This window comes from Falco rusticolus, chromosome Z (assembly GCF_015220075.1).
Source record: "Falco rusticolus isolate bFalRus1 chromosome Z, bFalRus1.pri, whole genome shotgun sequence".
Lineage (NCBI taxonomy): Eukaryota > Metazoa > Chordata > Aves > Falconiformes > Falconidae > Falco > Falco rusticolus.
The window spans coordinates 71113516-71130315 of record NC_051210.1 but is presented as its reverse complement, the minus strand read 5'-3'; the positions used below and the strand labels follow the sequence as shown (position 1 = coordinate 71130315).

The window sequence follows — 16800 nt, the reverse complement described above, 5'->3', positions numbered from 1 at the left end:
TATCTAAAACTCCAAAACTTCAAAGATTCAGCCAATATTAATTTGTAGTGCTGATTTATTAAGTGAAGACTGGGTTACTTTGAATGTTAAAAAGCTTATTTCAGCTGGGATCCGTGCACTCTCCTACTAGATATATTACTCTCTGGGAAATGAAACAGTTGTACCATTTGTTGCTTCATTTTCACTTCTTGCATTTGCTACAACTGACTTCCCTGGGTTTTTGTCTGACAGCTTTAGTCAGCTGAAAATAACAATGCTTTATGTTTGAACAGCAGCTTCCACTCTAATACCTTTACTTATTTTACAAAGGCATTCAGATACTTTGCCAACATGCAAAGTACATTTACTGACTGATGTTGTTAGCCACAACCAAACAGGGCTTGAGTTGAAGCTGGCTGAATCCACACTGCCTGTGAGGATGAGGTTCAGGTTAAAGCCAGTCCTTACCTTACACTTGCATTTCCCTGCTTTGCAAGCCACTTGATGCACTGTCAAAGAAGCACTGAAGCTGAAACTCCAAGCACAAATTAGAGTGCTGATCTAATATGACAACATAGACAGGCTCAATAAGGCCTTAGGTCATTTCCTGTTGACTTTTATGAGGAAAAAAAAAAATACCCAAAACAAAAAAACCAAAGCATATAGAAGCATGTAACTGTTTTGTCACTATAAAACTGGCAATAACATCAATGGCTGCTGCCCTCCGTTACTCTACAAAACATACTGATGCTTTCCTATATTCTTAGTGTTGGCTGATCCGATTTCAAGTCTACAGTGTTTCTAGTAACTTTATGTTTTAAGTTGCTCCCTCTAGAAACTATTAATACCACTGAAAATCACAGATAGAAGCATTTAACCAGTAACATTTTGTATTTGTCCTAGTATTAAACACTGTATATTAAATCTGTTAAATCTATTGTATATGTAAAAGGAAGTTCTAGTACACTGCAGTTTCTTGTATTGCAGGGTGACACTGTGCTATGAACTGTGACTCATTTATTTCTATCCAGATATATTGATATCTAAGATACATGTTTCCTGTAATAAAAAGGATAATACTCTTTATACCTTATAGTTCCTTTATTTCACCATCAAAGTTAAAATCAATAAAAGAAATTAATGTCACAAAATGAAGGACAGAGGAAAAACATTTTGAACAAGAACGTTTTGCCAAAAAGGTCTTCATATTCTGTTTTTCTAAGCACTGTGTAACAGAATCTGTTGCTCACTGCAAGCTAATAAAAGTATCACTACTGAAGTTAAGCTAAGCTGTACTACTGCTTATTGTCAATTTCCATTTTGTCTCACTGAATAGGTCATTCTCTCACAGGATTATCCTTGTTTCTCACAGACTCCATTATTAATGAACGCATTAAATGATGACATACTTTTTTATCACCTCATCTGGGGCCTGAGCCCTGTCCCATTAAGGCAACTGGTACATCACTATTCATATGAGCAGAGGGCAGAATGAAGTCCTTATCTGGAATGTCCCGCAGAAAGCATGCCATAATCCAAAAAGAAAGATCAAACAAGCAGATCACTAAAGGCCAAAGGTCAGTTAAAAGGCCAGTTCCCATCTCCAGGCAAAATGGTGAGAGTATGTTAAAACCGCGACACGAAAAGAAGGAGAGTCGTTTAAGCTGTCAGGTATTGGAAAATACAGCATGTGTTTTTATCTTTGCAACACAAGCTGTCAACATTTTTTCTTGCCTTTTTCAGTCAATTAAGAAGTTAATTCAGATGTTTAATTTCTTTCTTAAATTCAATACCTAAAATTGGTATTCCATGGTACACAGTTCAATCTCTAAACCTGCATTAGTCAAGAGCAAGTTTGCATTTTACTGTAAGATTATTTTTCGTACATTATACATCATTATTTGAAGCACATTTAAATTAGAAAACACTTCAGTAAAACCATTACTGTGACTGTGTGGAAGTAACACTGCTCTTAATTTTATTTTGTACCAAACTATTTTTTTGGGTGTCTAGTACATAAGATTATTTCTGTACACTTAAAATTACTTTCCACCAAAAAAAACCCCACACATTAGAAGCCACATCATCTATAAACAAACTTCTGAAGCTATATGTTTAGTAAAAATTTATACAAATTTCCATTTACCGTATTTGTTCATCTTATAAGGAAATACACTGAAAAATCTCATGAAAGATACACTGAAATATAGTTATGGAATATTTTAACCTGACTTTAGCAACATTTACAATGAAAGTGTTCCTCTAAAAAGTGAAAGAAGGTCTTTGGGAATTCCCCTGACACTCCTCTGCAAGTATCTTTTCAGTAGTACAAACTTTTAAATGCTAAAAAACCTGAAGGCCACTTATTTCTCAAAAGTGGATGTTTTATGCTTTTCCCTTCATCATTCATTCCATGCTATTGATACAGGCTGAATGGGGCTTAGTACCAGTGAGTTTAAATTGCTAAAGAAGAGCCACGTCTCATAGTGTGTTTTGAATATCTACAAGAAACATACAAAGAATTACAGCTGATTATGTTTTTCTCTGTTCTTGATAATGCTCCAGTTGCTTCTGAAAGATATGCCTGTTTCCACACCCTGGGGAGAGCAGATCTTGAGTAACTGTCTTTAAGAATGAAAATATACATGATAGCCTCACACCACGTCTGTTTTTAGAACAAGCTGGCATGCTCACATATTTTACCATTTATTTGAAAAAGCGCAGGTGTCGTGTTATATAATTTTGTTTAGGCTGTTCATATCTCCAGTCTGGAATGTCTAACGAAGAAGTGCTCCAGCCTCCCCTGCTCTGTGCGTGTGTGTGCGATCCTCCAATTCATCCTGGGTTCTGATTTTGCATTTCTAACGAAGCTGAACTGACAAAGCGTGAAAGTGGTCTAAAAGGAAAAACAAAGAAAGTGACCCTGCTTTCACTGTGCCAAGACTAATCAATATTCCAGCAGCTCAGCTTTCCCCTCTCTTCTAATGTGTTTTCTTTTTTTTTTTTTTTTTTTTTCCCAGAGTTGGGCTGCCAGTCTCCTCCCCTTTCCTTAAGTTACAGTGATAGTAAATTGCTGTATGCCAGCGCACATGCAGATTGTCAGTGTTTCCTGCCTCCCACTCGCCCAGCTCTGCAGCTCCGATATTTGCTGGGAAACCACTACCTGATCTGCCGCCATCGTCTCCTTGGGGCACCGGAGGTCTGAAAAGGTGAGACAGTTGTTTCATTTGGTGGGGTTTGGAGTACAAAGTCTTCATTTTTCACTCTCTGCCTTGGTACACCACTTAATGCAATGATCCTTGTGGCTGTACCCACGTTCTGTCTCGACCTTAATGTAAGTTATAAAAGACAGATTAGCTGCATTATTCATCTTGGAAAGAAAAGGCACTGTGAACGAATTGTGGTTTTTTTTGTTTTGTTTTTACAAAATTCTTAAATTAATTGTTCTGAAAAAAATCCTGCTGGCACACAGTAGTCGCGTCCAGGCTCCAATACTTACTAGTTTAAATACCCAGCTCAGTATGTTTCCACTGTCTAAATAAAAGCATATAAAAAGCATCTGTTAAAATTCAGGGAGGGCGTTGCACTAAAGTGCCAGTCTTGAAACATATGGCAGAAACAGCGATCAAATCCCATCAAAGTGATTTTGTTACTTGTTATTTCCTCTAAAACGTGCTGCTTGAAAACTCTGTGTATTTATATCCTAAGGGCTTTCTAAATAAAGTTATTTATGCAGTAGATTTATTAAAAGTAAGGTGTTAGGCTCAGACTGTGTATAAATTGGAAGCAAGTAAATCTATTAATTTCCCATTTCTTTATAAAAGCATGCCAATGTATTAAATAAGACTTCAGAAAATGAGATTCTTAGTCTGAAAAATACATTTGTGCAGGCTTCACAAGCAGGCACAAAAAAAGATAATTTAAAAATTAAGAAGAATGTCTTTAATGAAGGATTTTTAATATTAAAACGTTTTAAAGGCAGATTCAGTACGTGATTTCTTAAAATCAGATTATATCCCCATAATTGCTGTGAGGCCAAGGCAATCATTACTTTGCAATGTGAACTTGTATTAGTCTGTAGCAACAAGCTAAGTGGGATATATCTTCCAATGTTTTACAGATGTGCTCTGAATAGTTTATACTCTTCAAAGATTAATGTTATCAACACAAAATTGTTAAAGTCATATCTTCTAAGTAGTGGCTGAGGGATAAATAAACTATTCCTGCTGCTTTTTGCCATGTGAAAAGGAGGAATTCAGCCAATGCATTCAACCATTTAAAAACATCTGAAAATACAGAACATTTTAAATGTACCAGTTCAAGCAAAATATTTCTCTCCTATGGTTAATGTGAAAGCGAGCTAGAAATTTTTTTCAGATAATATAGGCCTGCTAAACAGATGAAAAGCAAGGCTGGCAGTTTTAAACATTATAGCACCTTAGGCTTCTACAAATTGTACTGATTTTACATTAGTATATTGCTAGCAACTGCAAAAAATGAGGTACTCCTGGTTTTTATGGTATGACAGCAATTCAGATTAATTTCAGAAGACACAGGACACATCATGATCAGTCTATACAATCATTTTTTCAAAGAGTTCTTTACACAGTCATTGAGGCTATGTATCAAAATCTGCAATCAACAACTTAGATATTACAAATTATACAAGTTTTACTGAAACATGAAGAATATTTACTTCCATGTAAACAAATGGCTAATCACTTCTCTAAAATACTATTGCAAGATTTGATATTTTTTGTCTTGCAGGTTTCTCCAGTACCTCCCACGGAAAAGAGTCTTCCACTTCTCTCAAGGGATACTGACAGAAGTTAATTACAAAAGAAAACTTTCTGCAAGATAGATGACTAAAGGTAACGGAGAAGATCCAAAACTTGGAAGTAGGATGGAACGCATTCAACAAGGAGTCCGGAAACGTACACTTTTGGCAAAAAAAAAAGTGCAGAGCATAACAAAGGATGATGTTAAAAGTTACTTATTGAGGAATGCCTTTGTGCTTTTCACGGTTGTTGCTGTGATTCTTGGTGAGTAATTCGTTCAACAGGAATATTCTGTTCTCCAATGTATTTGACAATGACAATTTGCCTGGGCAATTTGCATTACAAATGAGATCCCAAATTCTTCTGCACCGATAAGAATGCTCTGGCTTGGAGAGTTTTGCTTTGTCAGCTGCATGTTGAAGTTTAGGGAAGAGCTATTTTAATTATTCTAGTACTCCAAAGGAAAATTTTGGTGAAGAAAATCCAGCTGTTTTATGGATCCTTCCCTTAAAGAATCAGATAGAATAACTGAATGTTCTCAGTGACATATTTTCCTACCAAATCCAGCTGCAGCACAACACTCAAGATGTAACTTTTATTTACCTGGCCTATCAAAAAATAATACCTTGCAATGACAAAAAGAAGTCCTCAATTAATGACATTAAGGGACATTTCTAAGCAAAGGTATATATTACAGCCTCAGTCTTTTCAGTTTTCACTTGATAAATGGAAAAAAAACATTTTTTTTGTACCAAAGTACAAGCTCTCTTGTTACTCACAATCTTATACATGCATCTTTCAGATGCAATTGGGGTAACAAAGGCAATGTTACTTATTCAAAGGATTGCAAGATAGCACCTGACTGAATGCCTTTTTAGTGTATATGGGAAGGAATCCAAAACATCAAATAGCATTTAGATTTGGAATGCACCAAAATGTAAATTTAAAATATTGCTATACATTTTGAATTTACATTACAATCTTCTGAGAAAGGCTTACAATTTTTAAAACAAATTTTCCTTTGTATAATTGCATGATCACTGTTGGTAATTTTCATTTAACCACAGATTTTCTAAATGACACCATGTGTTTCATGAAATACCATTCTTCATAGTGTGAGTAAGAATATTATGGCTTTATTGTACTACTTTCATTTTCATTTTCTAAGTAATTTAAAATTTAAAACTGTGAATCTGTTCATGAAAACACAAATTTTAGCACTTGAAAGATAAGGGTATATATCCTACACCTATGTAGGGCCTAATGTCCTTGATAATGCTGTTCTGTATAAATCTGCTTGCTATGTTCCTACAACTTCTTCAAGAATTAAAATTTTAGGGCTTTACCGCTATCGTTCATTGATACTGCATCTGCAGGGGTTTTTTAAATTCATTTCAGGTTTGATGGTCTTTGCCTGGGAGACAACTACATTAATTTTCTTGTTGGTAAAATCAAGTACTTTGTTGCCACAATAGAAATGTCAGTCTTTCATATTTGCCAACAGTATTCAATCACAAGTGATTTTAATTCTTAAATAAGAATTTGTTCCATGCAAAACTCCCATTAATATGAGGGGTAAAAAATTTAGGTATTTTATCTACAGTGGATAGGAAAGGCAGAACAAATTAAACAGGGTTTGAAATGCTGTCCAACCTCAAAGGAATGCAACTCTTAGATTGTCACCTGTCTATACTGCAGAAGACCAATATGATTTTGCAATTTTTCCACTGTCATCTAGCTCCAGTGTGACTCCTGTATATTTGGCAATGTGAGAACAGAAATGTAGGCTGGACAAGTATATTTACTGTTACTGCATGTTCCAGTTAGTGTTAGATGACTAGTGACAAATGCATGCCCACAGGTCCACTACCACATACAGCAATGTCAGAGTACCAATAAGGCTGGAACACAAGTTGAAGAACTAATAAAAATGTGCAGCCTAGGATGAGCTGGCTGTTCTAGTTCTGCTCATGAACCTACAGACATATATGGTGTCATATGTGAAAAAAAGTCTTCTCATTAGTATGATAGAATACTCCAAAATTTTCTTACATTTGTTATTTGTGGTGTAAGTCTACAGTACATATGTATGATTAGAACAGTAATTCACATTTGGTAGCTCCCAAAAAGGCAAGATTTGGGGTTTTTGGAGTTTTTTGCTGTTGTGGAAATATTCAGAAGCAGGGGACAGTTGGTGAAAGAGTCTGGAAAACACTCAGTGGTTGAACTCCATCTGTCTAGTTTGGCAAGGACTAAATTGTTACCATCTCTCAGTTGTTTGGTGATCTGTGGAAAATCAGATGGTGGGCTTGATCCCTTTCCTAGCAGAGAGTAATCAACATTGCTAAATTAACCCATCAATTAGCACCACTTGCTGTCTTATCAGAGATACTTGGATGTGCGGTAGGTGGAAACCAAACTATACTCAAGCCAGGGTTGAATCATTTATGAGAAATGATGCTTAATGCTCTGTAATCTAAATAGACAGATGACATCAGTGTGCAGGACTCACCATCCAGCAATCTTCATAAAGGCTAAACTCAGGAAAAGCAAAACCTTAGCTTTAAAGAGAGCAACATTTCATAAGAAAAATTTCTTTCAGGCCTCTTTTGTCAAGGCACTTACATCAAAAAGTCTATTTAATAGAGCATTTCTGATTTATTTGTTGAGCAGGATTGATGCTGGTAGACGTTAAGTGGATAGGATCATATGTCTTACCCTAGTTTCAGGGCTGTAGTTTGCAACAGGTACTTTAGTTAGTGTCTGTGGAAACATGAACATTATTATGAAATTGGTAGCTGCAACATGCCTTTGTTTGGGTTGTATACTGATATCTTGCAGACAAAGCAGAGATTTTCTGGCATTCACACGATAAGGAGAAATATAGCCATTTACCCTAACTTCTACCATTCCTCTGATTCTGAACCCAATTCTAAACAGAATTCACTAGCTGCTACAATATAGAACCAATTAATCTTTAAAAACCTAATTATGAATGTGCAAGAAGTTATAATTCATGTTGAGAATTACTTGGCACCATTCTCCATTTCACAAAAACCTCATTAAAGGTCCTTCTGACTTCACATTCTGCATTAGGTAGCACATTGCCATTATGATTGTTGTTGCTATTTTTAGTCAAATTTAAACTGCTTTCAAGCCTTTTGAGAAACTGAGAAAATCATGGTCAGTAAGTGAGTTAGTTATGATGCAGTTTTCCAGATTCTTCTGGGACACCTAGAATTACTAAATTTGTTTTCTGCAGTGGATCTTGCAAGAGCAAATAGATTAGAACAATTATGTGAGACAAATTTGGGAAGCTCACCACTGGTAAATTCAGAGTGTCATGAGGACCAGGAGCAATTTAAGGTAGGCTAGGGGTCATTGTGGCTCATGGAAAATCTGCAGGAAGTCTTACAAACTTTGTAGTCCTAGCCAAATTACTAGCAAAATCTCAGGCAGTGCCCTCTCTCCCATGCCTCTCTCCCACACTACTTAGCTCCATCATCCTGTCCCCAAACTGCCTTCCTTTCAGATACCCTTCCTTCAGCAGACTGTGTTGATTCTCTGCTACTTACGTCCCATTTTCCAAAAATGCCACAGGAGCTCAGATGTTACTCTAATGCCAAAGACTCCTAAAGCCAAAGAATCTCCTGTGGATTCTGAACTTGTACTGAAGGAAAGATCAAGACATAGAGAGCTGCTGAGCAGAGATCCTGAGAAGCTGTTCCCAAAGAAATACTGTTTTAACTGAGGGGCTCGGTGAGGTAGAGGGAGGCTGTGAAACAAGCACTATAAGAAGCAGTTTCTGCATAGTTATGAAGCCATTACAGCTCCAAATCTTTAGTTAAAATCCTCTTGACTCTGCCAAAGTTATACGCCACAGCTATCCATTGGGACACTCAAGGGGGATGGAGATGGATCCAGTTCTGTTTTCTGACCACCTATCCACCTTTGAGGGAAGGAGTGCAGGGCTGGATGTGTTACTGAATGCAGTCTTCTGTAATTGCAGGCAATCTCACATTGGATGTGAAACGTAGACAGGCACATATAACATCTACAAAAGAGCACACCATATATAGGATTCCAAAACTTTCCAACACTGTTATAAAAAATTACTGAAAAGTACAGGAAGAATGTTGTACAGGAGTACAGGAGAGATGAAGGCATTGCCAATGTCCATATGTCTCTGAAAAAATTTCAGAGTTAAATAAAGCCTGTCTTAATACAGAAGGCAAAAATGCAACAAAACCCCTGAAATATATGAACCATAAAAAGCTGTCCAGAGTAGCAGATTCTCCCACCCCAATGCACGTCTGGGCTGAACAATAGTTTCAAATGAAATGAGTCCAAAGAGCTGCAAGTCTGTAATATACAGGTAGGCAGAATCCTGGATCACGCCCACCAAAAACACAGCCTCTTGTGTGTTGAAGCTTTCCTGCCACTGGCAGATCATCTGCATCCACTGAAGACTGAGGCTGACATACCCAGAGAAGGGTGTTTGATCCCCCTTACCCGTGGACGATGAACACAGTGACAGTGCCTGCCAAAGGCAGCCTTGCTAAAATTTGCATAATAAAGCAAAGATGCATCACTATGGGGGAAACAGCTGTGGGAGGTGAGACATAGGTGAGAGAATATGTCAGAACATAAAGACAGAAATGTGATAACAGATGGAAGTTTAACATATAAGAAGAAAATCAAGAAAAGTTTGGGGACAGCTAAGGAGAAATTAATTGTATATATGCCGAACTCTGAGGCTGCCTCTGTCCCAACGCTTTTCTAAAGAACCTGCGCAGCACAATTGCTTTCTCACTGAGTAGCAAAACCTTCCTAGATAATACTCTGAAAAAAATGCTCAGCAAAACCTTACTCCTTTTTGAAGTTAAGAAATGGTTGCAATTTTGGGAAAAAAACCCACACAAACAGACATCATCAGATCCAGAGTAACACTTGAAAATTCTAAAGAGATAATCCTTTTCAAAATGGAGAAAAAGTATAGAAATACAAAAAAGTTTAATTCTGCTCTTAAGTAGCCAGTAATAAAAGCCAGGCTGAAAAATGTGAACCGTATGCTAGTGTAGCAGTTGTTTGCTGAATAAAATTATGTAAATTTATGATCACAATCTGAATTTACTTCCATGCACTCTGTTGTTACTGAAATGAAATAGGGCTGGTTGTAGGATTGCCATACATGGCACAGAGTAACAACAAAAAACTTGGCTACATTGCAAATCACAGCTGAGCATTCTGGAGAGAGCAGCTGTGCGTATATGCACAGTAAAGATATAAAATGTACTAAATGTATACTTGCTACCTTCTCATTTGCTCTAAATTGTCAAATCAGTGGGCTTTCAAAGTGATGCTCAAAAGCAGTACATCTGAGTGGTCATAAAACAATCCAGACAAACTTACGTTCACTGCACTCTTCATACAGCTTGTGGAAAGGAAGGTGAGATTCTCAAAATTCTCTATAGAAATTAAATTTAAGTTTATTTATGTAATACCACTTCTTACAGAGCAGTTTTCAAGGCTGTCCTGGGTGGCATGCAGGACAGTAACTGCATGAGATGTTTAGAATGTTTACATGATTTCTCAGAAATTTTACAAAAAATTCCCTGAAAGCCAGTAGAATACAGCAATCGTGCTATCAAAAGATGTGTTACAACAGAAACAGTGGTCACCTCAAAGACTGTAAATTTTTTTTTTTATTTGAGCATCAAAGGGGACTAAAAGGACATTTCAGCATCAAATGAGCTAGTATTAGGGCTTGCCAGTCCTTTCCCTGTTTCAGGCATGCATGGTAGTCACTATGGTGATTGCAAAACATCAGAAACACAAGCAAGGTGCCAGTTATTTGTATGCTGAGTAAATGTTTAACATTGTTAGACCCTTACTAGCACCCTAGCTGTTGTAAAGCTAGAATGAGTTGTCATCTGCACTGGAATGCTTTCGAGTTGCCCACAATGAAGGTGTAGTTGAAGATGGCATGATCAGTTGTTCATGAATCCCCAAAACTTTCATTGATGTGGCTTAAATTTCTCACACCATTTCTTGAAATAACCAAGCATCTAAAAGTTTCCAGGGATTTTATTATACCAAAGGAAAAATATCACCTTTTTAGGTGAATGAAGATAAGGTGCACTATACAAAGAAATCCAATATCAAAGAGTGTTAAATAAGGAAATTAGATATTCTGGATGTTAATAAGGATGCTAAAAATTTAAGATATAAATGCAGGGATTGTGATAATTTGTACTGTAGCAATGACTTCTAGAGCTGAGAGATATTGACATTTTTTCATGCCTTGTTAAAAAAAACAGTTGTTCTGGAACCACCAACTGCATAAAATAATCTATGCACTCAAATTAGTTGTGTTTATCCTCTCTCCATCTTCCCAGTTCCTTTGGTTTACTGCGCATTCCCTTCAGATTTTGTATTTCATTAAGTTTCAGGTTATAACCCAGTAGTCCACTCACTGAAGGGCTGGACTGAGGGGCTGCAGCGTGTCCAGAGACGGGCAGGGGGCTGGTGCCGGGGCTGGGGCACAAGGCTGGTGGGGAGCGGCTGGGGGAACTGGGGGGGGTCAGCCTGGAGAGGAGGAGGCTCGGGGGCACCTTGTGGCTCCCTGCAGCTGCCTGACAGGAGGGTGTAGGCAGGGGGGTCGGTCTCTTCTCCCAGGTGACAAGTGACAGGGCAAGAGGAAACCGCCTCAGTCTGTGCCGGGGAGGTTTAGATTGGGTATTAGGAAAAATGTCTTCACCTAAAAGGTTGTCAAGCATTGGAACAGGCTGCCCAGGGAAGTGTCTGAGTCACCATCCCTGGAGGTATTTAAAAGATGTGTAGATGTGGAGCTTAGGGACATGGCTTAGTGGTGGAATCAGTAGTGTGAGCTTAATGGTTGAACTTGAAGTTCTTAAAGGTCTTTTCCAACCTAACCAGTTCTATGATTCTTTAAGACTTACCATATTTCGTCATACATCTATTTCTTAGCATATTATAGCTCGGTTCAAGCTGGAGCTCTACACCAGTAAGGCAATGCAAGTGATAAATAAAAAAAAAATAGTAAAGAGCTAAGAGGTTTCTTCCATACTAATTTCTGCAACTGTGTTGTTCATAGAATATGCTACAGTGTCTCCAACATATATCAGAAACAACCAGGCTGTGACCAAGGAATTTTAGTTAGTCATTGATACAACAAAAATTGACAATATGGAATAAGGAAGAAACTATGGAAAACAGGGAAAGTACAAATGGAAATTATTCCAGAGAAATTTTGCTGAGAGCTGGATTATTCCATTTAATATGTCAGCCCTTCAGACTTGAAGTTGAACTGACACAGTTTGCACTTTTAATCAACAGGATGAAGCCATGGGGTGTGTTAACTTTTTAAAATCCATACAAAATAAATGTATTTTGATGAAGATTTTATAAGGTATTTTTTAAGAAAAGGGGAAAATGATAGGTCCAATGCACTGTACAACAGTGAAACGGATAACAGTTAAAAAAAGAAAAGAGGAAAAGAACATCAGGGTAACAGGTTAATCAGGAGAATAACAAAATGTTACTGTTACTCATTTTATCTCATTGTTCTCCCAGGTCTGTTCTCTTAGTAGCTGTTATATTCACCTTTTGAATTGTTATTCAGTTCTGTACGTTGAAGAAATGAATTTTCTTGCTTGAAATTTGACATGTCTATGTATTTTCTATTGGCATGGATAGAAGATCATAAATGGAAATCAGTTTAACAGTTACAAAGCGTGGCCTTGTTTTTCACCATTTACTATAACTTGGCATAACTGAAAATTTGTTAATTCGAAAAAAGTCTATAAAAGATGAGGCTTAAGCATTAAGCATTATTTACACTGAAACATAGGCTGCTCCCTCAAACTGGCTCTAGTAAGTGCTCTGGTTTTACCATTCACAAGGACTAAATTAAAAAAAGAGTAAAATTGCCTTTGTATAGCAGGACCATTAATAAGGGAATTCCTGGGAGCACTACCCAGAGGCAGCTGATAAGAAAGGCTACTGCATACATTTTGATGTCTTTTAAAATAACGTTGACTTGGGAATACACACTTTAAACAAACATGGATGTACAATCTAGTCCTTCAAAGCCTAAAATGTAAGCAAAGGAAGCTGCATATGGAATCCAAATCTTAGAGCTGTGTGTCTTTTTAGTACATGAGCAAGAGCTAGAAGGCTCAGAAGGGCAACCCCACAAATATAACTGCCTAAAACTTGCCAGGAGAAAAACAAACAAACAGGTTTGCATTCCTACTCCCACTCCTTTCTGAGTCAGGACCATGCCAGGTATTTTCACCCAGCCAAGATCCAAAAGCATAAGAGCCCTCACCTGGGGAATGGTGTCAGCAGCACTTGAGGAATTGGCTTACTCTTTTCCTTTCAAAAGGCAAGTTACAGAAGGATGCAATTCCACCATTCCTTTCATCATCAGGCAGAAGTTGTGTCATCAGGCAGAAGGAAACACAAATACATATGCCAAGAGAGCAAAAGGTGGCTTGATGTTTTAGCCTAATGGCTATGCAACAGGGAGCCCCAGGCTGTAAAGTAACAGGAACGCAGCAGGGCATCCCAAATCCAGGTGATTCTCTGTGTGCATGTGCCAGTTGTGTTCAGTTTCTAGATGCCTAGGACTTAATTTGGAAATATGCAAATAGATGTTTAGGTCATGGCAATTCTAAGAGAAACACAAGCAGAATGGTGAGAAGGGAGGGTCTTCCAAAACAGAGAAGCGCCTCTTAACTTTATAGATTTCTAGAACTAAGCTTTTTTACCAAGAGGGACTTTGAAGGTCACAATTGGGAGTCAAGTACTTATTGTGTAATTGTTCCAGGTGTCAGTTTCCCTTTGCAAATTTTGTGACTTTTAAGATAGGGAAATTCTGTCGTTCTGAGTAATGGCTAGCAGTGAGAAGACAAGTATGATAACCTATACAGAGGATACATCTGGAGTAATCCTCTATGCTACAACACATCCTTCAGATGAGTTAACTCACAAGAAGTTAGGCATAAGACCTCTTTCTAATCAACTGAAACAAAACACTTTTGGAAAACACCTTTTTTTTTCATGTGTTGAAAGAGGCTGTTAACCAGTAAACCAAATAGATGGAAAGTTTTAGTTACAAATAGTTTCATAGTCATATTGAGGTTCTTAGGGATGAAGTGGCTCAAGTAACTAATTTGAACAGCTAGGGACTGAAGGATTCCTATCTATCCTTTTAAAAAGATGGTAACATGATTCCACAAATTTCAGTCACAAACCTGGTTTCTTTATTGAAAGAATTAACTGAACAAAAAACCAAACAATCCTTTGATTGCAGTAATGCTTACACTTGATATAGCAATAGTCTTGTATTCTACAACAGGAAAACCTTCCTCTGTCTGTCCAGGTCTGTCCAGGTTGTTTGCATGTGTCAGCAAAATACTGGATAGAAAATTCTTTAAAATCCTTCAACAAAGCCTGCCACATGAGTTATGTTCCATGACCCAAACAGTTCTGGCATAGGCATATCTTGATTCAACAAAATACTTAATCCTTAGTGGCAAAGAACTCGGTTACCGATTTAGACTATCAACACTAAGTTATATTAACTGGTGGTTTTGTAGGAATTAAAAGTTGGGTTTGCTCCATAGAGATATGAATGCATAATTTGAATGTCCCACAAATGATGGTGTGAAACTGCCTATCAAGGAAGCCAAGTCTACAATGATCTATTTCGTAGTGTATGTCGGAGGTGGTATTAAAAAAAACAAATAAATGCAACTATCAAGGTCTAACCTCAGGCTCTCTGTTAAACTACACCAGGAGTTCTTCTGAGTACAGCTGAAGCACATTTTCTGGGCATGTTTGCACAAAGTTCTTGGCACTGAGAGATCTCAACCCCATTGAATGCAACTCCTCAGTGCATCTACACAGTAAAAAAGACAAAATAGTACAGATGATCAGCTGAAATTGTAGCAGAGTAAACCAGAATTTGGTGCTGTTAAGGACTGTGTCAACTTCCAGTTGAAGAAAAACAGGAAAGACAGAAATGTAAAGGCAAGAAAGGAACTATGTAAACCTTTGGAAAGCAGTTTTCTTATCTACTGGGAACTATTCTTTATGGGAGTAAAACCAGTAACATTAATCAGGAAGGTGAAGCACCAAAGCAAACCCAGGCATGAAAAATCTAGTTATTCCAGTCACTTTGTAAAGCACTGAGTAGTACCATAACTCTAAATAATACTTCACAAAATACAATCTGTCGTAATTGTGATGCATTATCTTTTTTATATGCATAGTAAGAGCAAATTCCTGAATTTTGATAGAATTATTTTTTGCATCAAAAGTATATTTTCTATAGCTCAGAGACTAATAAGAGTACATGCATCTATGAGTACTTGTCTTTCAGTAAACCCTTTTGTCTGTGGATAAAATCAGGAATAATGTCCCCATTCCACAAAGAACAGTAGGCTTCAGTGCAAGCAGTGAAAACTCTTCATTCCAAATCCCCTACAAATGCCCTGCAATTTCTTGTCTTATAAATAACAAAAAAGAAATCAAAGATGGGAAATAAATATAGAAACAGTTCAAGGAAAACAAGAAAAAACTTAAGAAAAAAATTAAAGGCAAACAGGGAAGCAAAAGTTGGATAAAAAGAGAACAATCTTTTGGACATGTTCTCAAAGGAAGAAAATTACCTCCTAATTGGGGAAGGCAAATGAACCAAATAACTAGAGAGGGAAAGGAACAAATGTGTGAGTGTAACACTGGAGCCAAGAAGTACCAATGGACAGATTTCAGTGATTTTTTAAAATAGTTTTAACTGCACACAGATGCTGTTATATCCTCAGATTTGGCATTAGAAGCATCCTGGTTTAGGCAGTACCTCATAAAACACCGATGGCTACATCAGTTTTTCCTTGCAACTTCAAACTCCCCATTCTTATGGTATGCCTTCTGTCCACAAAATCTGAGGAGCTGCTGCTTTATCTACAAGTAAAGAAAACATCTGAGTGCCCAGCCATAGCTATGAAGGTGTTCCAGGAGTTCAGCAACCTCCAGAGTTAGGCAGTGACAGGCAGAGGTTCTGAGCATCTTAGTTCTGAGCTGCAAATTAAATGGCTATGTATCTATGTTAATTTACCTCTAAATACCCATAAAATACTATAAAATAAAAATACAATATTATAAAATGTCTCTAAATCTTTGCAGATTGGAACTGAATAATGATGTTAGAAGTCTGGTGTGATTTTATTGAGGCGATAGCTGTCACTGGACAAAGCAAACCTTCAGAGTCATTCTCAGGAGGCAGGTGTCCTTGATGCACAGTGATTGCTGCTCTGTCGCTTTTCAGTATAGCTGAGAACACCACGGCACTGTCGTGACCCCTGAGCAAAGATGATACACTGACTTCTCTTCCGATGCATGGAAAAACTCATTGACATCAATGTAACTTACTTCACTATACATCTGCTTTTCTCCAGACATATCTCTTTTTACAGCCTTGGAATTCTCTCCAGGTGGAATGGGAGGGTTTGGGGCCTGGTGTTTTCTGATCTTTCACACCTTAATTGAGACAGCAGTTTCAGCTAAATTGCTTGGTGTCTGGAAGTCTCTGAGAGCTCCAGGGTGCATCTGTGCATGCACAGTAGATGCTGTAGCCTTGGGCAATGCCTTTAGCACTCCCAGAGAGTGTCAGGCCTGCCACAAATCAGTACCTGCCACCCAGAACTGCCATGGTCAGTCTACTTGTGCACAATAAGTGTACTGCACCCTGACTAAAGCAGGTATGTGTTTTATATACAAATAAACCAGGTAGTTCAATGACAGAACTGTCAACAAGCTGTAAGTTATCACCTTGCTGCTAGAACCGTCCCATACCACAACATATCCCACCACTGCGATCTTCTGGATCCCAATCGTGCCTAGGATGTCTAGCTCTTCTATGGAACTTCTCCAGTGACTCCCCTCATGATAACTCTCAAGCAAAGGAGAGGCAGCTATTTGTGTCCAAATTAACCAACATATTCCACTTCAGTAC

General features: G+C 37.7%; 1 protein-coding gene across 1 annotated transcript in view; it reads left to right on the top strand.

Annotated features, from left to right (window-relative positions):
* Positions 1-2999: 2999 nt before the first annotated feature.
* SLC1A3 (solute carrier family 1 member 3) overlaps positions 3000-16800 on the top strand; it is a 68221-nt gene continuing 54420 nt past the window's right edge. The window contains exons 1-2 of the mRNA XM_037372986.1: positions 3000-3188; positions 4747-5021. Coding sequence (XP_037228883.1) covers positions 4841-5021 — 181 coding nt within the window. The 5' untranslated portion in view covers positions 3000-3188; positions 4747-4840. The remainder of the gene's footprint in view (positions 3189-4746; positions 5022-16800) is intronic.